The sequence below is a fragment of the Motacilla alba genome, chromosome 18 (assembly GCF_015832195.1).
Source record: "Motacilla alba alba isolate MOTALB_02 chromosome 18, Motacilla_alba_V1.0_pri, whole genome shotgun sequence".
Lineage (NCBI taxonomy): Eukaryota > Metazoa > Chordata > Aves > Passeriformes > Motacillidae > Motacilla > Motacilla alba.
The window spans coordinates 1,549,564-1,575,646 of NC_052033.1; the positions used below are offsets into that span (position 1 = coordinate 1,549,564).

The following is a 26,083-nucleotide window of genomic DNA, read 5'->3' on the forward strand; positions in this document are numbered from 1 at the left end:
CAAAAAGACAGAACATTGCTAATGTCAGATGAGAGTCAAATGTTTGTGCAAGGGAAGGAAGACTCCTGTACTGTGGAAATCCCCAAATTTGGAGTGAGCTGTGCCTGTGGTTTGCAGGGGAATGCAGCCATCTCCAGCCTTTTCTGCTTGCACTCAAAGATTTTGAGCTGCTGACTCAGCAATCGGTTAAATGAGCCCTTTTTTTGGGTCACCTAAAAGTTGACGTCTTCCCTGTGGACACAGCTGCAATGTCCATGCCCACCCAGAGACATGGAGCCCCCAAGTCCTCCAGATGAAATTCCCTTTGCCTCTTCCTCTCCTGGTGCCACAATACATAAGATTATTTTAATCTTGTCTTCTGCCAGCTATCAAGTCAATGATTAATTCCCCCTCAAGGACATCTCCCGAAAGGCTGACTGAGCAGCACAGCCCATGTTGGGGAGGTTCAGGAGACAATTGTGCAAGACAAAATAAAAGGAGGAAAAAAAGACAAAAAATAAAAAAAACTCCACAGACAACACAAAAAACCCCTAAAAACCAAAAAAATCCCCACAAAAAAAACCCCAACAAAAAACTAAAACCCTAACCAAAACAAAATAAAACCACAACAAAAAAAACACCAGAAAACACCAAACCCAAAAAAACCCCACACCAAAGCCTCCCCACCCCAAACCAAAACAACAAAAAAGACATTTCTGCTGGGTGTTTGCTCTCAGCATGTCCCAGCAAGCCATAATTATGAACGCAGTTACTCCACCAATGCCCAGCACTGTGCAGATGGAGTGGGAGAGCTTCCCCTGGCCCTGTGCGGTTCGTGCTACTCTTCCTGAGCCCCCAAAGTACATCTTTACATAAATTTTCCTCAATTTTTGGCTGTAGCCAGCACGCTGCTCAACCTGCAGCAGAGCAACCAGCCCTGGGTGGCTCCTGTGAACCTGAAGCTCCCCTGAAGCTCCCTGGACACACCAAGCCCAGCAGGCCGCCCTGTCCGCTCACAGCTGCCACAGGCAGGTCCCTGAGGGCTCCCTCACGGCTGAGGGACCACCAAGGTGGGACCCAGACCCCGGCAGCACCTCAGGGAACACCTGGGGGGCTCAAACGCTTTCCCCACACTCAACTTTTTGTTTCCCGCTTTTTTCCCTCCCCTCAGAGCGCGGTGCCAGCCGCCCCCAGTGCCATCACCAGGCCGAGGCAGCCCCATGGAGGCCATCCAGGCATCGTTCCAGAAGGTGGAGAAGATTGGGGAGGGCACCTATGGCGTGGTGTACAAGGCTCGCAACAAGCGCACGGGGCAGCTGGTGGCCCTCAAGAAGATCCGCCTGGACGCGTGAGTGGGGCAAAGCCCCGGGCCTGCCATGGCGCCAGGCCTGTGCCCAATGTGGTGCGAGAGGCGCAAAAAAGCCTCACATGAGGGGGAAAAAAGGTGTCTCTAGGATTAAAATAATCTTGTGTATTGTGGCACCAGGAAAGGCAGAGCCAAAGGGATTGTTGTCTGGAGGGCTCAGGAACTCTGTGTCTCATGGGCATGGCAGCTGTGTGGGTCCACAGGGAAGACCCCAACTTTTAGGTGACCCAAAAAGGAGCTGATTTAATCCATTGCTAAGCCAGCAGCTCAAAATCTTTGAGTCCAAGTGTTTAGGGCCTGACCTGGCACCACTTGGCCCCGGGTCCGTGGCACAGGGCAGAGGGAAGCAGCTGCCCTGTTGTGAGGTAATATCTCCCTCAGGGCTGTGCTGTGGGGGTCGGGCAGGGTCAGCCTTGGCCCTCCAGGGTGGAACTGAACAGGTAAAAGCTTATTGCTGTTTCCCTGGGTTGGCCCTGAGCTGTGTGCACGCTGAGGGGCCAACATATTGGCTCCTAGTCCACTCCTGCCTGGACTAGGAGCCAATATGCTGGGGCTGCACCCCATGGTGGCCCCTCAGCATGGGAGAGGTGGCTGCCTGAGGGACAAAGAGTTTTCATTTTCTCCCACCTCCAAAAAGAAAGACCTAGGTAATTAATACATTATTGCATCTCTAAATGCACCCTTAGGTGCTTCCAAACAAGCTCTGCCCCAAGGCTTGCATGTCTAGTTCATCCCCTCCCTCTCCTTGCCCCCAACTCCATTTCTCCCTGCCTCACCCCAGCCCACCCCAGCCACTGCTGCACCCCAAACTCAAATGCTCCCTTGGGGTACAGTGGAAGAAGGAAGGGACACAGAGCCCCCTTGGTCTGTGGGATCCCCCTGGGTTATGGGGTGCAGTACAGCCTGTCTCTGCCACAGGGAGTCAGAGGGTGTCCCCAGCACTGCAATCCGAGAAATCTCACTGCTAAAGGAGCTGAAGCACCCAAACATAGTCAGGTAAGATCTGGATGCACCCTCCCCACCAGCTCATCCATGAGCTCCTGCTCCAGGAGCAAGCAGCAAGGGGTTTTTTCTGTCTTTCCCCAACTGCATAGCTGTATATGCAGTTGTATATGCTGTATATTTACAGCAAAATGCAGGACTCCCTTAAACTTCCCTGGCTTTCAGCAATACCTCATGGGTCTGCCACTTCACCAACACACTGCTGCTGCCCCGTACTAGATTCTGCCCTTAAACTGCCCCTCTCTTCTCCAAAGGACCAACAGAGCAGAGGCATGTGTGGGAGGAGGGATGTTTGGGTATTTATAGAGCTTTGGAGCAGATATTGAAGGGAGAGCCTGTACTTCTTTTACAGACTCCTGGATGTCATACACAGCCAGAAGAAGCTCTACATGGTGTTTGAGTATCTGAATCAGGACCTGAAGAAGTACATGGACTCATGCCAAGCTGGAGAGCTTCCTTTAAGCTTGGTCAAGGTACAGCGTGGAAGCAATGCCAACAGGCAGGGCAGACAGCATGTCCCTGCTGCCTTCTGCTTGGCAGAGGCATCTCAGAGCTGCTCAGACTGGGCCTGGAAAAGATTCCTCAGCCTCCCAGATCTCAAACATTTCAGCTGGGAAGCCCTCATGGCACTATTGCTCAGAAATGTTTATTTCCCAGCAGTTTCCAGGCTCTCCAGCCTATCTCAATGCAGAAAAAAGGAGGGCTTTGTTGCTAATTGCCTTTGTAGACAGTAATGGGTAATGGGTGGGTGGAAGAGAAGGACATTACCTGGACCAGAGTCTCTCTGTCCCAGGTGGTGTGGCAGCAGTTTATGTGTATGTCTGAGTAGTGGCCCATAAACCTGATGTTGCACTGTAACAAGGGCTTTATTCTCATTCAGAGCTATAAGAGATCCAAAGTGCGTTGGTTCACACAACCCAGAGTTCAAAGTGTTTTCATCATGGCCTTATCTGAAATCTCTTCTCTCCTCAGAACTACCTTTTCCAGCTGCTGCAGGGTGTGAGCTTCTGCCACTCGCACAGGGTCATCCACAGGGACTTGAAGCCGCAGAACTTGCTCATTAATGAAGCAGGAGCAATCAAGCTGGCTGATTTTGGACTGGCAAGAGCTTTCGGGGTCCCCCTACGCACGTACACTCATGAGGTAGTGTCGAGGCTCCCTGAGTGGGGTACACAATCCACAGTGGGTGAGCAGCAGCAGCAGCAGCACAAGTTGCTCATCCATAACAGAGGCGTAGCCATGCCAGGAATGTGCTCTTAACCTCACCTGCAGCTAAGAGACCTCCATGTCCCCACAAGGTGTGCTGACTGTCTACTGGAGCCAGGCTGCCAGCTGGGCTCCCACCTTCTCTCCACAGGGTACACTTAATTGTTCCAGAGTGTGTTTTTTAAGAATGTTCTGTTAATCCCAACTGTGCAGGCACTAAAGTGTCTGTAAATTCAGTAAGGCCTTAGCATGCTCTGATTTGTACAGTCACTGCATTACAACTGAGAAGGGAGGGTCCCACACCATTGGTTTTATCCAGGGAAACCAGACACAGTTTGCTTGTTGGTTCCTTTCCAGGTGGTGACTCTGTGGTACCGAGCCCCTGAGATACTGCTGGGATGCAGATACTACTCGACCCCTGTGGATATCTGGAGCATCGGCTGCATCTTTGCAGAAATGGTAGGATGGGTTTAAATAATCTCTTTCATGAGCCAGAGGAGGCAGCTGCAGTGGGAAGGAGGGATGAGATACAGAACATCTGGGATGCTGTGTTCCCACCCTGTTCTGGGTTTGCTTTATGGAAAGTCCACCCTAAGGGCTAGCTGGTCCTTATCTCAGAAGGAAATCTACCACCCTGGGGGCCTGGCAGAAGGTTGCAGTTCCAAGTACTTTGGAATATGATGCCTCTCCTTGCTAAAGGGGTAGCTTCAGCCTTATTCCTGCAGCATTTTGCCCTTGGGAGGAGATGACTCTTCCAGATGTCCCCATGGTGGGCTGCAGAGAACAAGCACTCTCGTGGCATGGCAGAATGGATCTCCTAGAGGTCCATACTCCCCTTGGAAGAGCTGTGGTTAGCCCTGCAGTATAATAGCACTTTTCCTTATTCCCAAAGTCGCTGAGCTGCAGAGCAGGCAGGAGGGAGCTAGCCAAGAGTGGGAGCAAGCAGTCAGACACCTGTGATGTTCCCAGCCACTGCCTGGCAGAATCCCTGCATTGCAACTTCCCCGGTCTGTGCAGTTTGCCCCTGCTGGGACAGAGGGCTGCTTGCAGCAGGAAATAGGGCACGCAACTGATGGAAAGGTGGGAACTGACTTTTTCTTTTCTTCCCCCAGATGACCAGGAAGGCCCTGTTTCCAGGGGACTCTGAGATCGATCAGCTCTTCCAGATCTTTCGCACCCTGGGCACTCCCACTGAGGTGACCTGGCCAGGTGTGACCCAGCTCCCTGACTACAAGGGCAGCTTTCCCCGGTGGCCAAGGAAGGAGATGAAGGACATTGTTCCAAACTTAGATCGAGATGGGAGAGACTTACTGACGGTGAGTGAGGGCTCAGAACAGGGCCTGGGGATAGACAGGACGTTTTCAAACTGGGCAAGGAATAGGGATATTTGAGATTTAATTATCTGGAAGTGTAGCTGATCTGGGTTGAATGCTCACCTCTGGCATTGCAGAAGCACCGAATCATGGAATAGGGCTCAGTCTAACTCTGAAGAATAACTGTCATTGCAGGTTCCTCTAGGAACCACTGCATTGGGAGTCAAGGAACTCTTCTTACATAATCCCAAGAGCAATTTCAGTTGTGGGTGACTCCTGGAGCCCAGAGAAGGAAAAAGGCAGGCCCAACATCAGCAACTGGGCCCAGCTGTGTGCAGGTGCAATCAATCACCCAGTTTTTAAAATCCTAAATCTGCTGGGCTTTTCTCTTGGCAGCAATTGCTCCTGTATGATCCCAGCAAGCGCATCTCAGCCAAAGCAGCCCTCAACCACCAGTACTTCCTCTGCAGAAACTCTGGGAGCCCTGAACAGCGACCTGTGCTGCGGAGAGACCGCAGATGAGAGGACATGGCTCTCCCCAAGCTCTTGCACCTCCAGGTAGCACTGCAGATGTGGTCTGGGGCACTTAGCAGGGGCCTGGCTAAAACCCAGGGTCCTGCTTCTCCTGAGGAGCCTGGAAGGGGACAGTCTTGGCATTTAGAGACTTTCAGTCTGTTACTGGGGGAAAGTTTGGGTTACAGCCAGGAGAGCTGTTCTGAAGAGGTCATGTGCAAAAGGTAGGGGTAATTTATCAGCATAAACCACTGAAATGTAGAGAAGAGAGCATTTCTCTGAGGTTTGTCCTTCCACTAGTAAGCGAAGGTGACACACAGTGATTTGTGTCTCCAGCACTGGAGCATCCCCAGGTCTGTTGGTGGCAGTTGCTGGCACTAGGGAAGGTGGACACTTCTCTGCTCAGCCCTTTGCCGCTGTTATCAGCCAGGCTTCTCAGCACTAGACAAGCTGTTTAGTCTGAGCTCTTTAGCAGAGCTGACATCCTGCTCTTTCACAAGCTGAAGAGCACTATCAGGTGTCTTAGTTTGTGCCTTAGCTGCGACCAAGAAGCCAGAAGATCCAGTTAGCATAAAGCAGATCCACTTAGGATGAAGCACTTGCTGTATGTGACTGGAAAGAGAGAGCAGCTAAACCACTGGCTTTCCATCATTATTCCAGATGTAATGCAGTTTCCTTTGCTTTATTGCCTTGGAAATGTTTTTGCTGTTCAAATGTTTGGGGGATTGTCTCTGACTCTTGGTGTGGTGTTGACAACTTAATTTCTTTTTCTTCAGTATAAAATAAATACTTGTCATTTGCTCATAAACTTTGGTGTTCATTGTTTGGCAAAGCCCATCAGGTTGGTAAAGCAGGACAGCCTGGCTGGTCCTTTTTTCCACACAGCCTTTCTCCCTTCCTCATCTCCTGCACTCTTTCTTTTATCCTTTCCAGCCCAAATCCTTGTCAGGTGCAGAGATGTCCTGTTGTGGAATGGTACCAAAAGTGTTAATCCAATTTCTGCTGTGTCTGTGTATTTTAGCAAAGAAACAGGGTATGCAGGAGCTGCTTTCTCATCAAGGACAGAAGGAAGATAAGGGGAAGACATCTGCCTTAGGAATGCAGCTATAGCCAAAACAAGATTATAGAAAAAAACTGAACCTGGGAACACGGGGAAGGTTTTATGGTAATGAACAATTATAATACACACGCAGTGACTGTATATAAACAACGCACTTGTAGTGAATGATGTGCACACCAGGTGGAGCTTATCCCCCCCACTCACCAGGCCTGTGATAACTTCTTAACGCTGCATTGGTGTTAAGAGGTTTTATTGCACCCGCTTTTCGGTGAATTTCGCTGACAGTTACTGGCCACCCAGACAGGAGCTCACCTCTGAGCCTCGACGGATCTGCAGTCGACAGATCTCCAGCCGGCACCGAGGGGTTCTCGGGGAGAACCTCGGCCTCAGACCGTCAGGGGCTCGAGGCAAGATCCCTGGGGTGAGTAAAGGCATCGTTTAAATTGTTTATCGTGGGGTTATTGACCAGGGGTACAAATCCCCTCACAAGGTTACTGGTGAAGGGTTTGAGTCCCCCAACAGGGTTCAAGTCCCTGGGAAAGCTCACCGTCCGGGGCGTCGAGTCCCCCAGGACCACTGGGGCTTCCAGTCCCTCAGGACTAGAGGGCTCCAGTTCCCTCTGAGGGGTTCCCCTGGAGCAGGAAACTTAAAGCACTGTTGTAGCTGGCCGAAGAGAAAAAAAAGGCCAGGCTAGTAACACCGGAGCCAAAATATTGCTGTACCTGCTTTTGTGTTGGAGTTTGCTTAGATACTCTGAATTCTTTTTGGTCTCTGGTGGTGTGTGTGTGAGTGGGTTGTGTGTTGATTTCAGTTTGCCGGCCTGTAAAATCAGCACTGGGACGCCTGTGATATAAAGCTCGTGTAGGAAGAGTGTTGAAACTTAACTGACTGTTGGGGTTTCGAAGTAGTCGGGGGGTGTGTGCTATCGATTATTGATTTGTTTTCTGGGTACGCCGCTGAAATCGCATTTGTGGACGCGAAGCGCCCTCTCGTGCCAGTGCGCGCCGGATTCCCGGCGCGAGTGGGAGCGGGCGGGCGGGCAGGGGCACCCCCAGTTGCAGCTCAGCCGTTCCCCCGCCGTCATCTTGGCTCTGCGAGGAGGAGGAGAAGAGAAGAAACCCAACAGACTCGCAGCACAGCAGCCCTGCCCCGGCCCGGCGGGTTCTCGCCTGCTCTAGCGCCAGCCGCCCGGGCAGCATCACCCGCCCGCTGCAGCCCAGAAACAACCGCGGGCACTCTCCGCGCCCAGGTAATCGTTGTATTCGCTTTCCAGCCGTTGTTATATACTTGTATTACTGAGTATGGGGGCGGTCTGTTCTAAAACTAGAGTGGGAAATGATATCCCGAATTCCCCGTTGAAATGTATATTGAATCGCTGGGAAAAGATAGGGGGAGGCTCGCTACTGAAATCCAAGCTAATCCAATATTGTAACCACTGGTGGCCGCTGTATAAACTGGACAATCAGGCGAAGTGGCCGGAGAACGGCACCTTAGATTATCACACCATGTTACAGCTGAGGCTGTTTTGTAGGAGAGAGGAGAAGTGGAGCGAGATGCCTTACGTAGATCTGTTCTTTACTCTAAGAGACCATCTGGAATTGCAAAGGGGGTGCCTGCCCAGCCTGACAAAGCCTCTCATGTTAGCTTTTGGAAAGGAAGGGGAAAAGGATAGGAGATCGAAGCAATGTTGCTCCTCTTGTAGTATTGGATACCGCTGTTTGAAATGCCACAGCCAATGGGAGGAGGATGATGTAGAAATGATAGAGGCACCAGATGCAGGAGACAGGGGCATAGAGAATTGGGGTGTGCCTGATAAGGGGGAAGCACAAGGAAGGGAGGAGCAGTCAGAGGGGAGGCAAGAGTTAATTTCAAGTCCAGTGGTGGGGGGAACCCGGGGTGAGCAGGAGGTAAGAACACAAGAGGTAGGGGAGCAGGGGATGAGAAAGCAGGAGGTAGGGGAGCAGGGGATGAGAAAGCAGGAGGTAGGGGAGCAGGGGATGAGAAAGCAGGAGGGAGGGGAGCAGGGGGTGAGAAAGCTGGAGGTAGGGGAGCAGGGGGTGAGAAAGCAGGAGGTGGGGGAGCAGGGGGTGAGAAAGCAGGAGGTAGGGGAGCAGGGGGTGAGAAAGCAGGAGGTAGGGGAGCAGGGGGTGAGAAAGCTGGAGGTAGCAGAGCAGGGGGTGAGAAAGCTGGAAGGAGATAAGCAGGAGGCCATAGCTCAGCTCTGGACAGGGGTGGGATCTCACAGGCTGGTAGTGGTGAAGGTACCCTTCTCCCCAGTCGATCTCGAGGCATGGATGAGACTGGCAGGGCCCTACAGAGAAGATCCAGGGAGAGTATCTAGAGTATTTGAAACCATTCTCAAGACCCAGAACCCAGATTGGGGGGTTATACAAGTCCTATTAGATACTCTATTAGACTCCACAGAGAGAGAGATGGTACTCAGGACTGCTAAGAAAGAGGTGGACAGGATAGGTACAGCAGGTGCATTACCAGGAACTGTGGAAGAGCATTTTCCCTCCCAGGACCCCCACTGGGACCCTAACACAAAGGAGGGGAGGGTTTTTCTGGGACAGTATCAACAATGGATATTATTTGGCTTTAGACATGCAATGCCAAAGGCAATCAATTGGTCTAAACTTTATGAGGTGAAACAAGAACCGCATGAGACTCCAACTGCGTTTGTGGAACGCCTAAGGGCAACTGCCAGGAGATACACTAATATTGATCCAGAAAAACCAGAGGAAGCTGTACAGCTGGCTTCCATTTTCATAGGGAACTCAGCACCGGATATTAGAAAGAAGTTACAAAAGCTGGAGGGAGCAGAGTCTCGTGACCTGGGAGAACTATTACAAGTGGCCTGGATAGCTTTTAATAATAGGGGAGAAGAGGAAGAAAACAAGATCCGGGAGAGAGAAAAGGAGAAGGAGCAGAAAGAAAAGAGACGCCAAATTGAGTGGGAGGAGAGAAAAAAGAAATGGGAAATGGAAAGGGAGGAGAGAGAAAAGAAACGGGAGGTGCAAAAGAAAAAAAGGGAAAGATGTAGGGATGCAATGCTCAGCGCAGCCCTGCAAAGGGCGCTGTTTAACCGCAGGACGGAGAGGGGCTCTGCCCGCGGAGCGCTGCAGCCGAACCAGTGCGCGTATTGTAGGGGACTGGGGCACTGGAAACGGGAATGCCCCAAGAACCTGAAAGGGGCCAAGCTCAGCGAGCTAACCCTCCATCAGGAATGACGGGAACCGCGAGTGAGAGCCCCAGCCTAGCCCCTGGTTACAGCAGAGCTGGGGGAAAGAGAAAATTGACTTTCTAATCGTTTATTATATTATATAAACTATATATGTTGACTTATATATATATATATATATATATATATATATATATATATATATATATATTTCTAATAGTTTATTATATTATATAAAATAGTTTATTATATTATAAATACTTATTCAGTATTAAATACAACTCACAGAAAATTAAACCATGAAACTGTAAATGTTGTTGGTGCAACAGGGAAAGAGGAAAAACAAACATTCTCCCTATTAACTTTAAATTTGGCAAATGGTGGATAACACACCAAATTTTATATATGCTTGAATGTCCAGTTCCTCTGTTAGGAAGAAACCTGATAAGTAAATTGGAGGCACAGATTTTGTTTAAACATGGAGAAATGCAATTATTGGTGCCTGAGACTAAAGCCATCAAGGCAAGGACTTTTATGTCACAGGGAACACTGGAACCAGACAATTCTGGAGAAATACAAGAAATAACAGAAAATGCAGTAAAACACTCTTGACTTGGACCAGTGGAACTCCAGGCCATTCCCAACAAGTTCAGCCTGTGTTACCCTAAAACCTGGATGAAAAGCAGTAAAGCAGAAAAAACATCCTTTAAAGTTAGTATCTAGGAGGGGAATCAAGAGTCTAATAGAAAATTTAAGTGAATTTGGATTACTGATAGAATGTAAGTCAGAACACTCCCATTTTGCCAGTTAAAAAGCCTGGGATGAATAAGTACAGGTTGGTACAGGACCTATGAGCAATTAATGAAATATTTCAGGATATCCACCCTGTTCTAGCCAATCCCTTTGCCATGTTAACATCCCTTACAGAATATCACCAATGGTTTACAGTGATAGGTTTGATGGATGCCTTCTTTTGCATACCTCTTGATAAGCAAAGCCAGGGCATTTTTGCCTTTAAATGGGGAAAAAACTCAAACTGGTGGGAACACTCATCTTACCTGGATTGTGTTACCACAAAAATTTAGAAATAGCCCAACTTTTTTTGGGAACCAACTGGCAAAAGAATTAGAGACCTCGAAAAAGGAGAACCCTGAAGGGTTGGTCCTGCAGTATGTTGATGATACCTTACTAACGACAAGTGCATGGAATTGACTATTCTAAATATTCTAGGCCAAGGAGGTTACAAAGTGTTTTGGGAAAAAGCTCAAATCATGAGGCAGTAAGTTACCTACCTAGGGCTTGAAATAATACCAGGACAGTGGAAATTGAGAATGGACAGAAAAGAAGCCATCTGCCAAGTACTCCAACCTGCAATTGCCTGAGATTTAACAGCATTGCTGGCTATGGCTGGATGGTGAGGATTGTGGGCCTGAGGGTGAACACACGTTCTGTGACCTAAAGATGGCCCTGATGTCTTCAGCTGCCTCAGGACTTCCAGACTTAACAAAGCCCTTTGACCTTTTTGGGCAGGAATGACAGCACCTCATCCTCACAGTTCTGGCTCAGAAGATGTGATACTTCGAGAGGCCTGTGGGATGCTTTTCGAAATAACTGGACAAGGTCAGCCAGGGATGGCCCTGATGCCTGTGAGCTGTGGCAGCGACCGTTCTCATCCAAGAGGCCAGGATATTTACTTTGGGACAAAAGATAGTAGTGCACACTTCACACACCATAACCACTGTGTTTTGCCAAAAAGGGGGGCACTGGCTTTCCCCAAGCCGTATGCTGAAATATCAGACTGTTCTAGTGGAGCAAGAAGATGTGGAGTTGAAAGTAACCACAGTGGTAAATACAGCCCAAGTCCTGAACATCCTGATGCAAGAAGAGCAGCTGACCCTCCATCACCTACACACTGTTGAGCAAGTTTGTGTAAGCTGACCAGACCTACAAGATGCACCAACTGAAGATCCAGAGTTCTTTACAGAAGGAGGTGGCTTGGGGCAAGATGGAAAATAAAAAACTGGCTATGCCATGGTAACACCAGCCAAGGTAACAGAAGCCGCACCACTGCCCACGGACACCTCAGCACAACAGGCAGAGGTCAGTGCTGTGAAGAGCCCTGGAATTGGCAGCAGGAGGAAGAATATGGACTGACTTGAAAAATGCTTTTAGAGTTGTTCATGCCCATGGAACCATATGGAAGAGGTCTATTAACAGCACAGGGATCTCTGATCAATAAACACAAGAAATATTGTCCTTCCCTGATGCCACTCAGTTGCCCAGAGAAGTATCCGTACTACACTGCGGGGCACACCAGCATGGGGAGTCCCAAATTCTTGCAGGAAACAAGCTTGCAGATAAATCTGTGCAAGAGGTTGCACAATAAGGCATCCTGGCATTAATACCTGAGAAAGCTGTTTCACTCCCAGAAGTTAGCCCTGGGTATAGTCAGGCAGATTTAAAATTAGCTACTTACCTAAAAGCCCAGAATAGAGAGGGTGGATGGTTGGTGACTCCCACCAACCATATTATAGTCCCACCCCAAGTGATGTTGCAAATTGTCAAGGAGAAATACCAGCAAACCCACTGGGGAATCGTGCTATGGTGACTGGTCCAAGGACTGATACCAGTGTCCCTATGACAAAAAGTGTCAAGTCTGTTACAGAGAAATGCCTGATATGTCTTAAAAATAATCCTTTGAATTCAAAAGGACTGCCTCCATGGATCACTAATAGAGGAAACACCCCCAGGGATTACTGGCAAATTGTTTTTCCTGAGCTACCACACCAGCAATGATATTGGTATCTCCTGGTATTATTTATTGGACACCTTTTCAGGTGGCCAGATTTTTTTCCCCTGCTGCACCAACAAGGCCAGGAAAGTGAGATCATACCCTAGTTAGGAGTTCCTACTGGGATGTCATCTGATAGGGGTCCCCATTTTATATCTGAAGTGTTACAGCAACCTGGTAAGCAGTTGGGTATCAGTTGGGATTTACATACTCCATGGGGCCTGCAATGTGCAGAAGGGTTGAGTGAATGAATCAGACTTTAAAGAGTCAGGAAGCTTTCTTAAAATGGCCACAGGTGTTATTACCAGGCTTGCTATGAGATAGAGTACAGCCCCAAACTAACCCGAAGGTGAGCCTGTATGAATTGATGTTTGGGAGATCATATTCTGCTGCAACTTTCTCTGGATCTAAGGAACAAATTGGAAAATAGAACAATATTTAATTTTATTAGGGAAACCCTTGAATGAACAAAAATGGTTTGTCATTCTCTCAGAACCTCTTACCCTAGACACCCCAGTTCACTCATTTCAGCCTGGGGATCACATACACATCCAGATCTGGAAACCTGAGCCACTTCAGGAGCAGTGGAAAGGACCTTCTCTGGTTCTGTTGACTACAAGACCAGCTGTGAAAGTGAAAGGAATTAACTCCTGGGTACATTGCTCCCAAATTAAGAGGACTCCTGACTCAGACTGAATTGTGGAAAACACCGGACCCTTGCAGCTGAAAATGTTGAAGACATCTGTAAAGGAGGAGAAAAATGTAGAGACTAATATTTATGGAAATTATTTCATCTTTAGGTGGAGATAAAAGAATCTGAAATGATTTTTAAATGATTTTTAAATTATTTTAAATTTTAGAAGAATTTTTAAAAATAATTTTAAATTATTATAATTTTTTTTCTGAAGAAAATTTGAAGAAAATTTAATATTGAAAAAAAAAATTAGTTTGAAAGAAAATGAAGAAGAAAATTTAATATTGACTTGAATCCAAGGGTTTGGTAAGATGCACAATCTGTCCAGCATTACAGCCTGCCTCCCTATCCCCAGTTCAGCAGAGGAACCTATTTCTTGGGGAATTATACCTTCAAATCTGTCAATGGTGATTCAGTATGATAATCTGACATTACAAAACAGAACGCCCTTAGATCTGTTGCTGGCCAAAGAACATGGGGGTTGTGGGTATTTAAACTTGGATAGAGAACGTTGTTATGTACACATCCCAGATGTAACAGAAGATCTCCAGAGACCACAAAATGTGGGCAGTTGCTGAGGATAGCAAAGCTATCCTGAAACTAATTGGTTCAATAAAATTCTTCAAGGAATAGTGTGATGATCCCTGAAAGGAGGGCTGGCTGGAATACTGGAAACCATCATAACTGTTATTGTAGTTGTATTAATTGTCAGCACTGCTAATTGTTGTGTTTGTAAAATGATCACTCATATCAGGGGCACTTCTGGGAATATAGGTGACTATAGATAGAAATCGAGTTGGAAGTTATCAAATGGCCTTGAGAAATTTGAGATGTTTCAAAGTGGGGAATTGATACCAAAAGGGTTAATCCAATTTCTGTTGTGTCCTTGTACTTTTAGCAAAAAGAAACGAGGTGTGGAGGAGCTGCTTTCTCAGCATGGACCTATTGAATTCCTAAAACATCTGGCTTAGGAATGCAGCTACAGCCAAAACAAGGCTATAAAAATCCCTGAACCTGGGAGCATGGGGAGGGTTTTATGGTAATGGGCACTTATAATATGCATGTGGTGATTGTACATACACAATGCACTTGTAGAGAATTGTGTGCACATTAGGTGGAGCTTATCTTGTAATAAATGATGCCTCTTCTTAACACTACATTGGTGTTAAGGAGTTTTATTTTGTTCAGTTTTTGGTGAATTTGAGTGACAGAACAAAGGGCTGGTGGTTCTGCAGCCCAATGATGTCTCAGTGTGGGGCTGCTTTCCATTTGAAGTTGCCACACACTATTTCAGAGTTATGTTCTACTTATTTAAATACTTAAAAGTCACATCTAATTTATGGAAGCCAAACTTCTGCACTCCTGTTTTTCATGCAGGTGCACACATGCGCTCTCCTAGTAACTGCAATCAAAAAAAATCAATTTCAGCACAACCTGACAGCTGTGCTCTTGCATCTCATGGCCTCTGTGGGGTGACAGCCAGCTTGGAGGCACGTTTCTGTGGATGAATCCATAGAAAGATGGATGAATTCTGCTGTGGGAATCATTTCCCTGCCTTTGCATACATGTTGTAAAGACAATGCTGCGCTGTTTGCTCTATGCAAACAATGCTTATGTTGTACCAGACAAACTGTTTGCAGAAGAGCTTCCTTTTTGTTTTTAAAAGATTTGCAGTGAAAATAAATACCAAGGACATTCATCCAGTCCAGAAACATAAATAAAACACTAGAGCAAACCTAGACCAAAAATTGAAGCAACTGATTTATCTTTATACATTTCTTACCAACTCCAGTGCCAGCAATGGGAACAGCAGCTGTGTTGAAATAACTGCTCTGGGAAAGCCACAGTGCAGCACCATCACCGTGTGCCTGGGAAGGGAGGAAGAGTCCTACCTGGCTCCTCCCGAGCGACTCACAAGCCTGCCAGACAGCAAGGCTCTGGGGAAAGCCCCGTGGCTGAGTGGTGCTTCCTATGGACACATCAGGGCATGACATGAGCTACTTTCTGCAGATAAGGGGCACTTGGCAGCAAACAAAAGGATTTTTAGTGAGTGTTTTTCAGACTAGACTAAACTGCTCGGCCACCTAATCATCTCTTAATAACTTCACCCAACCCCAGGTAAATCCCTCCTGCCAAGCACTTAGGGAGCACTTTGTCCAAAATGATTACATGCCTGCCTAATTACCAGAACTCCCCCAAACCATTAATCACCTCAGAGCAGGGTGACGATAGCTGGCAGCAAACTCACCTGCTGGGCACCTGATTGATGCTCCTGCTTCAGCCGGCCGAGGCGAGCAGAGCCAAGGCCCAGAGAGGCTGCTCCCAAGAGCTGGGACCCGAGGATTCCTGGGAGCTGCTCCAGAGCTCCTGGGTTGTGCTGAGACAGGATCCTCACCTGGCCATGCTCCTGTGTTTCAGGAGAGTTCCTCCTGGCCCATGACAGGCCAGCTCCAGGGCCTGCTGCTGATCCAGAGCAGCAGTATTCTACCAAAGGAAAGAGGCTGCGAGTGGATGCTCCAGGCTGTGTGCAATGGTTTTCCCTATTGTAAACCAACAAATTGCCCAGCATTGATCATGGCAGCTGAGAGGGCCACAAACAGCAGCTGTAGGCCTGACAATGACCAGAGACCCTGCAGAGCCTGGGACAGAGCCTGGGCAGATCTCAGACCGGAAACTTGCTGTTACAGATTACTAATGCTGGGTAATACCTACCACTAGGATGGTCATGGGAGCTGAGTGTGCTGAGCCTGCCAGATTGGGAACAGTTTCTTCCTGGAGCCCAGACTTCAAATTTGAGCTAGGCTATATGGAAAGAGAGGCTATTTTGCTGGTCTGGTGGGTGAAGGAGGGGGAGAAAACCTCTACTTTCATTGATTATTTAGGATATGTTGGAGTTCCTGAATAGCATCAGCTAAAAAAGCCCTTGGGAGAGGGGAAGGAGTAGCTGATATGAGTAGAAAATAATTTTCTCATCCCATCAACCCAGGGGATGTTCCACAACAGGGTAGATAGTAGGGAAGAATATTTGAGATATGAGAATTGCTTGTTTCAGGGAGGACTGAGTGATGGAAGTTACACAGAGGAGTAACATGGAGGAGTCTTCTTTTAGATCACCTAAAGAAATAGCAAGTGTGGATTTTCCAGTACTGTTTGGTGGGACTGAACCCCTTTGGTGTCCAAATGACCAGGAAGCAAAGTCTTGTTGATTTTCAGTTTTAAAGACAAATATAACAAAAATCTTTAAAAATACAGACTCATAGGCAGGACACTCTAGGGAGTTCAGTGCTGGGAGATCAGGGAGAGCAAGAGTCTACAAAACCTGTGTGGATTGGGCAGCAGGGCATGGGATTGCATGGGGGCTGTGCCTTCACCAACCACCTGCAGAGACAACACAGCCACAGACACTCACTTGCTATATTTATTGCATGCAGAATCACCCAACTGGAAAACACTCTGGGTCTCCCCCCTTTCTGGGCATAGCCACGTTTAACCTACTGCCCGTGGAGTTCTCACAATCAACCCCTCTCTGGGCTGATCCAGGAACAGCACCTGGGGACTGTGGGGACCCCTCCGTGGCAGGCCCATGACCACGTTTTCTTCCTCGCATGGCCGAGCTGTGTTGGGAGGCAGGTAGCTAAGAGAGAAGAGTAGGCAGCCCTAAATGCTAGATGCTCCATTCCTGTGAGCCTGCTGCCTCCACAGGGAGAGGTGTTCTGAAGGGATGAACTCCTGAAGGAACCAACCCCAGTAAGTGCCGTGGTCCGTTCAATGCCTGAACCGCGAGAGCCTGGGGGAACGGCTTGCCTGGTGGTACCGCTGATACCCCTCCGACGCGGCCGGGAGCAGCAGCAGGTGGCTCAGAGAATCCTTCTGGCAGAGCGCCATGGCCTCCTTGTAATTTATCTTCTCTTTAGTGACAGGGTCAACAAGATCTTTTTCATAGTTGGACTCATCTTGGAGCCTATTGGCCAGGTTGCTCGTTATCATCCCCGTCTGGACAGCTTCCAGCACAGGGATCCGACCAGTTTTCTTGGGATCGATGAGCCCTCCAGTTAGATGCTGGACTTGCAGGTAGGGGAAAGCACTGTCCTTGGTCATCCAACCCTTCTGAACTGCTTCCCCCACAGACAGCCTTCGCTTGGTCACTGGGTCCTCAATGCCTGTGAAAGCTTTCTGGGCATTGAGGAGTCTCTGCATGTAGGTCCTGTCAATCAGCCCCCTCTCAATCGCCTTATGGACCGAGAACCGGTCCCTGGAAATGAGGTCTATGATGCCCCCCGTGGCAGCCTGGGCTTCCAGGAGCTTCTGAGCTGTCATGGGATCGAGCAGCTTCTTCGCAACAGCAGTTTTGATGTTGTACTTGGTGTTGGTGGTGGTGTCGTACACCCCGGCGATGGGGGATGTGTCATCACATATGCCCTTCTGTGAGGCTGGGGGGAAGAATGTTTGGGTTTGGTGGGTGGTGGGTGATGTGAGTGGGGATTTGGAGATGATGGAGCCAATTGAGAGGGATGAAGGAGGCTTGGTTTCCCCAGCTACCAGCAAGGCAAATTCAGAGATGGGAATCTTGCCATCCCGGTACAGCTGGTACTCCTCTTTTGTGATCCTCCTCAGCCTTAGAGCATCATCGATGGAATACTGCTTCCCACTTTTCTTGTCAAGGAGAAGTGAGATCTCCCCATTTGGGCCCAAGGTGGTGACTTCTTCCCAGTCACACTCCAGCTCTTGCAGCTGGATGTACTGGCCTCTGTCTATGATCCCTCGCTTATAGGCTTCGTAAGGAGACATGTCCTTCCCTGTGTCAGGGTCCAAGATAGAGATCTTGGTGGAGAGGTTTGTCTCTCTCATCTGGGTCTCATGATTGATTTCTTCACGGTTGACCTTTGACTGGAGATCCCGAATGAACCTCTCCTTGTTGTAGATCTGGTCCTTCTCCCTAAGGATGTCTGCCTCCAGCAGGGAAACCTCATGTTCCAGCTGCTTCTTCTTCTGCCTGTCATTCTCAGTCCGTTGGCTGAGCAGTTTGGATTCCTCCCGAAGGAAGAGAACTTTCTGCTGCTTCTGCCTCTCCAGCTCCCGCAGTTCACTCTCCAAGTTGGCTCTCTCCTGGATGGCCAGGTTCCTGGCTTTCTGCAGCTCCGTCTCTTCACGAGCCCATGTCCTCTTCATGCCTTCAGCTCTCTCAATCTTCTCCCGGAGCCGCCGTACCTCTTCTTCTACCTTTTGCTTGGCTCCCCTCTCCCTGCTCAGCAGCTCCCAGATGCGTGCACGTTCACTCTCCAAAGCTCTGTCCTTTTCCACTCGAATCACCTCCTTGTAGATGGTCTTCTCCTGGGATTTTGTTTTCTGCAGGACATCAACTTGCACCTGCAGGTTCTTGCATTCTCTCTGCAAGTTCAGCACTTCCATCTTCTCCCGGTCCAGCTCCAAGCGCAGGTTGCTGGCAGATTGTTCCAGAACAGGATCCTTCTCCAGCTTGACCACTTCTTCCATAATGATTTTTTCTTGCACTGGGGCTGGGCTCTCCTCCAGCTCCTTTATTCTCAGTGTAATTTGTCTCATCTCCTTCTCCAGTGCAAGCCTCTTGCTTCGATCCTCCTGAAAGTTAAGCAACTTCTCTTGCTCTTCCACCAGCACACGAACCTGCTGCACCTCGCGTTCCAGGCGACGCCTGTTGCTCACCTCCTCATCCAGACTGCGTCTCAGCCTGCTGTGCTCATCTCGGAGCTTTGGATCCTTTTGGGTCAGTATCACCTCTTGAACAACCACTTTCTCCTCTGGCTTCCGCCTCTCCAGCAGCATGTATTTGTTCTGCAGGTCATAGATGGCATCCTCTGCAGCTCTCCTCTTCTGGGACATGTTACGCACCTCCTGACGCAGGCGATCGGCTTCTTTTTCCAAGAGTGGATCATTCTCATATCGGATGACTTCCTTGTTGACCAGCTTGGTTTCCACCTTGGATCTCTCCCTCCTCCATTCATCCCTTTCTCCCTGCAGCCTAATGAGCTGCTCCTGGGTCCTGCCATTGGTGTTCACAAGTTCATTGAGCTGCTCTTTCAGCCTGTCAATTTCTCTGAGAATCTCTGGACTCTTTTCATGTTTCACCACCTCCTCTATGACCTCCTTAAACTCCACCTCTGGTTTTTGTGACCTGAGGACTTTGAGCTCTGCTAAGGCCTCTTCCACTTCACTGTCAATCTTTGTTCTTTTCAGAGTGACTTCCTGCAGTTCCCTTTTCAGGTGTGCAATCTGCCGCTCTGTTTCAGGGTCCACCAGGAAGATCTCGTTGACCCTCTCTTTTACCTCTATCCTGGGCTTTTGCTTCTCTGCGATGCTGTACTGGGTCTGCAGCTCTCCCAGCTCACCTGTCAGCATCAAGTTTTTGCTCCTCTCTTCTTCAATCAGAGCTTTCAGCTTGGAAGTCTCTTTCAATAACTCTGGGTCCTGCTCTACCTGTTTCACCTCCTTAACAATAATTTTGGGTTCTGCTGTTTCAATCAGTCTTTCCACCTCCTCAATCTTATTCTTCACTTTCACTATCGCTTCTTCTGCAGACTTCCTTTTGAAGGATTCCTCATCAATTTGTAACTGCAGGGTCCTAACAGATTTCAGCATTTCTGGGTTTTTCTCCAGTTTGATGAGCTCCTTCACCACCACTTTCTCTCGGATGTTGGGCTGCTTTCGCTCCAGCATGTGTAGCTCCCTCTTAAGCTGCTCAAGTTCAGAAGCAGCAGCCAAGCTTTCCTCCTGGAGATGCTTGATCTCCTGACGAAGACTGGCTGCTTGGCCATCCAGGCTTGGATCCTTCTCAATTTTTGTGATCTCTTTGGTGAGGAGCTGTGCAGGAGCGACCTTCTTCTCGCTCTCCATCTGGGCAAGCTTATGGCTCATCACATCAATGTCTTCTTGCAGGCTCTGCCTCTTTCTGCCTTCCTGTTCAATTTGCTGTACCATCCTAGACAGGTTACTCTCCACCTGTGGGTCTCTGTAGTATTCAATCACCTCTTTTTCTTCCACTCTTTCAATGGGCTTCTGAGTTTTCAACATCAGCAGCTTGTTTCTGTGTTCCTCCAGGTCCTCTTCAATCCTGGCCACTTTCCTCCTTTCCTCCTCCAGCTGCGATTTCAACCCCTCAGACTCCCTGCTTGTTGTGGCTTTGTTTTCAGCCTTCTGGGATTGCTCATGAACAGCTTCAATGGTCTCATGCACTTCCTTCTGCAAAGTAAAAAATAAAAAATAATTTTAAAAAAAAGGCAGGCAAACCAAGACACTCTTTTAAGGTGACTCAAAGCAACTGGGTGGTGTGGGAAATGAATTTGTAGGAATTGGGTCTTCCCCTTCAGATGGAGGTGCTGCAGCAGCCCACAGAGGTGCTTTGTGCTGCCTTCCTGTATCTGCAGCCGAGGGAGACCATCACAGCCAGTGTCCAGCTTATCTCTCGTGCTTCCTGAACCCACTAAAAGTCACCCGGTCCTGAGACCTTTCCTACAGGTGATTCAAACCTTAGAAAGGTGTAAAAATCCTATTGCTTTGAAGTGTTTGCTTTTTAGTGTTTCCACTAAATTCCAGCCACACCCACAAACAAATCTGAAATTTTCAACCTGTGAGCATTGATTAGCTATGGCTAGGAGAACTGGACTTAAAAGCCCTAATCTTTTTTTTTCCAAGCATAAACTACAGCTTCAGTAAGGAGCTGAGGGCTGCCAGAGGTGATGGGAGTCACAACCCAAGATCAGTGTCAGTGAAACTGTGGTTTCTTGTAGTCTTTTGCTCAGAGGGGCTTCCATTCCTGTCCTTCCTCACACCTGGATGTGGAGACTCAGGAAGGGGTGGGGGAGCCCCGGGCTGAGCAGATTTGAACCCCAGTCTAGGGTACCCCAATCTTGCAGTGAGCTCTAAGCTGGTACCTTCTCCACGATCTTCTTGGCAAACTCCAGCCGGCTGAGCTGCTGTTTATTTTCTGCTGCCAGCTCCATGTAGAGCTTGATGACATCATTTTCCTGCAAAAGAAAGAGTGGTGAGAGCCTTGTGCCCTCACCCAGACACAGCTCTGTTGCGTGGCAGACTCTGCCACACCTTCTTTCACCTGGACCACTTTTGTGTATGTCACAGTTCTAGAGATTGGTGTCTTCCCATCTGACTCTTTAGAGAGACACAGAGTCTAAGGACTCCTGCAGGAGATCCTGTCCCTGTTATTTGAATGCCTGTTAGATGCCTGCAGGCCTACAAGGGCCCAGTCTTCCAAATTCACAGACTGAGAGCAGCTGGCAAAAGCCTCAAGGTGACGCAGGAGAACTGAGGTATAACTGAGAAGAGCATAGAGGAGCTCTGGCTTCTTCCTCTCCTCACACATCTGCCCTATAAGTTTTATCTTCATACACAATGTGGTGAGGAGGCAACATCAGCAATCTCAACAGGCACAGCCCTAATTCAGGATCTCACATGCTGCTTTGCCCCAGGGACAAAGGGATCCCTGAGGACTCTGACTCTGGGATTAGGACCATAATCAGTGGTGGCTGTAAGAGTGGATTAAGGCCTTGCAGAGGACATTGGAGCATGGTTAATGAGCTGGACAATGGTTTCTGTGTCTTCATCTTAACATTTTACCTGGGCCTGGATGCTTTCCTGCAGGGGGGTCACTCGCAGCCTCTTTGCAGCAGAGTCGGTCAGGGAAGGGTCCAGAGAAGAGCTGTATTTGCCTGCTTCTAGCTCATAGTCCTGTTCAGAGCAGACACACAAGAATCAGGTGGGATCTCTTGGCAGAAATGCTAAGGGAGTGACAAATAGGAGAACCCATCCTTACATTGAGCGTGGACTGCACGTTCTGGGACAGCCTGATCAGGGCGTTCTTCTCAGGCTCCTTGCTCTGGATCTCCTCCACCAGCCTCTGCAGGAGACACACGTGGTGTTAAGGACACACTGAAATCCAGCTGCCCAGTAATACTCTTGCAGCCTAGAAAATCAGCTCAGCTGAGGGAATGGTGGCAACAGGAAGACATTTAGGAAGAGTCTCCGGGGTTTTGGGGTATCTCAGCTGTGTTATAACTTGCCTAGGACTTCCCACACTGATTTATCACAAATAAGATAAATAACAGCCAACACAGAGACCTCCACAACTCATTGTCTGAGCTAGTGAGCTTAGAGTCTGCTCAAGGAGAGAAAAATGAAGGACTTGGATGCAACATCTCAGCCTAAGGTACAATATTTCAGGATCTGAAAGTGTCCTCTCCTTGGAGAAGACTTCAAACTGGCAGTGACTGGCTCAGATGAGGACACCAGCACTGTAGATAAACCCAGTAAGATAAAATACACCAGGTAACACCATCTGTGGGCTGCAATCCTTCTCTAGTTCATTCACTGTGGTGGGGGAGCACAGTGAGGACAGCCTAGGAGCTGGCTGGTACTATTTTGCATGTGCTGTTCACAAGCAAATTGTCCCATCCCTGTAAATTTACAGGCTGTTCTTGCCCTGGAACACACCTTCTGTGCCTGCAGCTTGTAATTGATCTGGCTTGGCCCATCAGTGGTCTTCACTTGGTGCTTGGGTAGGTTGTTCATCCAGAACATCAGGTTCTCATTGGAGTTTTGGAACTGCTGGTAAGTGAGGCTGATGTTCCTGAGGGTCTTCTCTCTGCACAGCACAAAAGTGGACAGGAACGTTAAGGGAAAGGGCAAAGAGTCATGTGCAAGTTCCTAGAGAGGAAGGTGAAAGGTGAAAATATCACCACAACAAACACCAAGATAACAAAACCAAGGAGGTGAGAGATGATGCCTGAGTGGGGAGCACAACTCTGGAAGCTCAAAGCCTGTGCCGTGAATAGGAAGGTGGCAACTACACAGAAGGACACACCACCTCCTCAGTATGACAGGACTGGGGTCAGGATCAGGGTCCTGCAATGAAGAACATACTCAGGGCTCTGACCCTGCCCCAGGAGCAGAGATGCCCCCGCGGGTGCTCACCGCTGATCCAGCTGGTCGGCCACGGCGTGGTAGCGATCGTTGAGGAGCTGCACCTCCCGCTTCTGCCGGGGCAGGTCGGGGCAGTACTCCTGGAAGTTGTTCTGCACAGCACTGCAGCTGTGCTCAGCATCCTTGAGCCCCCGGTTCAGCCTCAGCACACAGTCCTCCTGAGCCACCAGGTCCCGCCTCATCTTCTGCAGGGAAGAAAAAAAGACACCTTGTGTTTGCATCAGTCAGAGCACCACCCAAACACCCTCCTTGATGTGTCACTGACTGGGCAGCACTGGGGGCTGGCCAGGCTCTCTGAGTGTCCCACGAGGTGGAAGAGTGGAGCAGTGAGGCTTATTCACCAGGGAAGCTGGGGAGCAAGGTGGCTTGGACACTGCACTGAGAAGTTTTGGGGAAGGCAAAACATCAGGTCACTGTGGGGACAAGGAGATTGGGAGCAGGAAAGATTAGGGAGAGGTGTGAGGCAGAGCAACAGGGATTGGATGCTAAGGGGGTCAGGATGTATTTTAGGGACTGCAAAGGGAGGGATAGAGGGACAGAGTGTTTTGCTGTCCAGTGAGAGCAGGTCAGCCTGCAACACCAACATTAAACCTTCAAGGAGAAAGTCCTCAAAAAGGCTTAATCGCTGGTGCCTCCAGGTGCTCTGTTAAATCCAGCTCCTCCCACACTGGTCCCTGAGCCCAGGGATCTCCCCCAGTAATGAGAAGCCTGATGTTCCCCTACCTGCAGGTCATTGGCCCGATCCTGCAGGGCATTTGGGGATGCAGGAATGATGCTGTCCTGAGCCAGCTTGGCCTCAAACGTGCTGACAATCTTGTCTGTGTTCTCAATCTGAGTCTCCAGGTTCAGGGCAGCCTTAGCCCTGGGAAAGGGGGAAACGAAGGACAAGGTTAGCTACAAAACCCCCAACTCTTCTCCTTTTCTCCCTTTGATGTTTAACCTTGTTTGAAATTACAGCTTCTGCAATATGTGAGAGAACAAGCAATGTGCACTCACACCCCTGTCATGCTGCTCACAAGTCAGATGTGTGCAGTTCACCACACAGTAGAGCTGGGACACATACCCATTGTGGTGGATTTTCCACGGTGAGGGGATCTCCTCACAAATTACACACAGGAACTCCTTCAGAGGAGTCCTTTGATGATGGATGGGAGGTTTCCAACCTGTGCTGGATCTCAACCAACACTCATATAGATCAAAAGCATTTCCTGTCACGCTTCTTGTTGGCACACCTGTGCAAGGACACTTCCTTCCCTCTCCCCCATCACTCACTTCTCGTTGTACAGGCTGGAGAGCATATTGACGTCGCTGTATTTGCTCCTGAGGGCGTTCAGCGTCACAGGGAGCTGGGAAGCCGAGGTGCTGCTGGGTTTCTTGGAAAGGTAGGTCTCACACTCCTTCTGCAAGGCATCCTTGGCTGCCCCCAGGTTCTCAAGTTTCTTTGTTGTTTCCTGGCACACCAGATGGAAGCACAGTCACCCAACACAGCCGTAACAGTGCTGCTGTGAGTGGAAATGTGTTTCCCCCAGGGGCAGATTTGGCTGTGGGGCTCAGGGTGTGGCCCTTGGGGCATAGCCCCATCCAGACTGTGGCTGTCTGGCAGTGGCAGGGTGTGGGAAAGAGATCCACATAGACAGATGGAAAAAACCTACCTGCCTGAGCCCATCCTGCTGCCAGAGCCAGGTAAATACCCACAGATGAAGATGTAACAAGCTGCAATACTGCAAACCCAGACCTTGACCCAGAGGAAAGGAGTGGGGCTCCAGGGCACTGCCTCCTTTCCTGTCTCACGGACATTTACAAGTCTGTACTTCCCATCAGGTGAGAAAAAGCCAGCCCTTGGATTCATTCCCTTTATCCCTTAGTCTCTTTGTTACAAACTTGAGAGTGTATGGTGACAGCCTTCCCAGGACTGGCCCTGGACCACAGCTCTGAAATGAATGGACCCTCTTGCTCCAGAGACAAGGGAAGGGCCTGCATTTCCTGAGGGTTTCACTTGGTCCCATTTCAAGAGTTCAAGCCAGCCTGAAATCCTTAAATCTACAGTGTGGTTTTCTGCCTTGGAGCACCAGCTGTCATCTCCAGGGTTATTTCCATGTTGTCCTGCTTTGGGCCAAGGACACAGAGCTACCAAACTGCTCCTGCTCCTGCTCCAACTTACCTGCTGCTGCTTGATCCTCCTGCCAAGGTCTTCTGTAGGGTCACTGTAGTTCACAGGAGACCTCACTCGGTTCAAGACCTCCTTCTCTACCTGGACCAGGTCCTTGCCAACACGATCCAGGCTGCTGAGGAGTCGGTCAGCTTGGGGATCATCCTGGACTGCTGGAGGGCTCCTGGACAGAGCTGCAGTGAGACATAGCTTAGGTTAATCCCCAGGCTTTAGCTGTGCCATGGTGAGCCACAGCTCCAAAGGAGGGACAAAGCCAAGTGCTGCCATGCAGACACATCCCTTCTCGGCTTTGCCTTTGAACTACAGCTGTGAGAATAGCAGAGATAACCCAGGCTTTGGGATTTAGCCACGGCTGCCTGCTCATCCCACAGCCCCCAGCTAGGGAAGAGAACTGCAAGGACCCAGATTACAAAGCAGGTTTAATTAAAGTTTCTGGATAGGCACATCCCCCTGAAATCCTAAATACCCCCCAGCTGTTTTTGGAGCTCAGAGGCTTGAGAAGGGCAGCAGACTTTAGGTGAATTGCTGAGACAGGAGTCAGGTTATCTTTGCTATGGAGGAGAAGGCATCCTCCCACAGGGACCTCTGCAAGTGTCACCGTGTGAGCTGCAGGTGCTCTGCCCACCCTGGGTTGGTGCTCTGTTTCCAGAGCTGCCTCTGGAGAGGGCTGGACTATCCAGGTGACAAACCTTGCTGGCTGGGCTGCACCTGCTCCTTGTGGCTGCGTCTCAGGGTGCTCTGAACCGCTGCTCGCTTCTGCTTCACTGTGTTCAGTTCCCCTTCCAACCTGTGAGCAGGGAAAGGCATCATCAGCCAGGAGGGGACACAGCACTGTCAGA

At 49.2% G+C, this 26,083-nt stretch overlaps 2 protein-coding genes across 3 annotated transcripts in view; one reads left to right on the forward strand and one right to left on the reverse strand.

Moving 5' to 3' along the window:
* The first annotated feature begins 955 nt into the window (after positions 1-955).
* CDK3 (cyclin dependent kinase 3) lies at positions 956-5,604 on the forward strand. Its single transcript, XM_038157146.1, has 8 exons — positions 956-1,049; positions 1,151-1,327; positions 2,264-2,341; positions 2,700-2,820; positions 3,320-3,490; positions 3,911-4,012; positions 4,666-4,869; positions 5,263-5,604. Exons 2-8 carry the CDS (start codon positions 1,200-1,202, stop codon positions 5,386-5,388), a joined length of 930 nt encoding a protein of 309 aa, XP_038013074.1. The 5' UTR covers positions 956-1,049; positions 1,151-1,199; the 3' UTR covers positions 5,389-5,604.
* Positions 5,605-16,370: 10,766 nt separating this feature from the next.
* The window catches only part of EVPL (envoplakin), a 28,586-nt gene continuing 18,873 nt past the window's right edge, over positions 16,371-26,083 (reverse strand). The window contains exons 13-22 of one of the 2 annotated variants that reach the window (XM_038157455.1): positions 25,934-26,031; positions 25,236-25,417; positions 24,347-24,525; positions 23,798-23,936; positions 23,066-23,259; positions 22,586-22,736; positions 21,909-21,992; positions 21,713-21,823; positions 21,013-21,105; positions 16,371-20,320 (exon numbers count right to left, since the gene is read on the reverse strand). In XM_038157455.1, coding sequence (XP_038013383.1) covers positions 16,871-20,320; positions 21,013-21,105; positions 21,713-21,823; positions 21,909-21,992; positions 22,586-22,736; positions 23,066-23,259; positions 23,798-23,936; positions 24,347-24,525; positions 25,236-25,417; positions 25,934-26,031 — 4,681 coding nt within the window. In that variant the 3' untranslated portion in view covers positions 16,371-16,870. The remainder of the gene's footprint in view (positions 20,321-21,012; positions 21,106-21,712; positions 21,824-21,908; positions 21,993-22,585; positions 22,737-23,065; positions 23,260-23,797; positions 23,937-24,346; positions 24,526-25,235; positions 25,418-25,933; positions 26,032-26,083) is intronic. The other variant, XM_038157456.1, reaches the window with a different exon arrangement.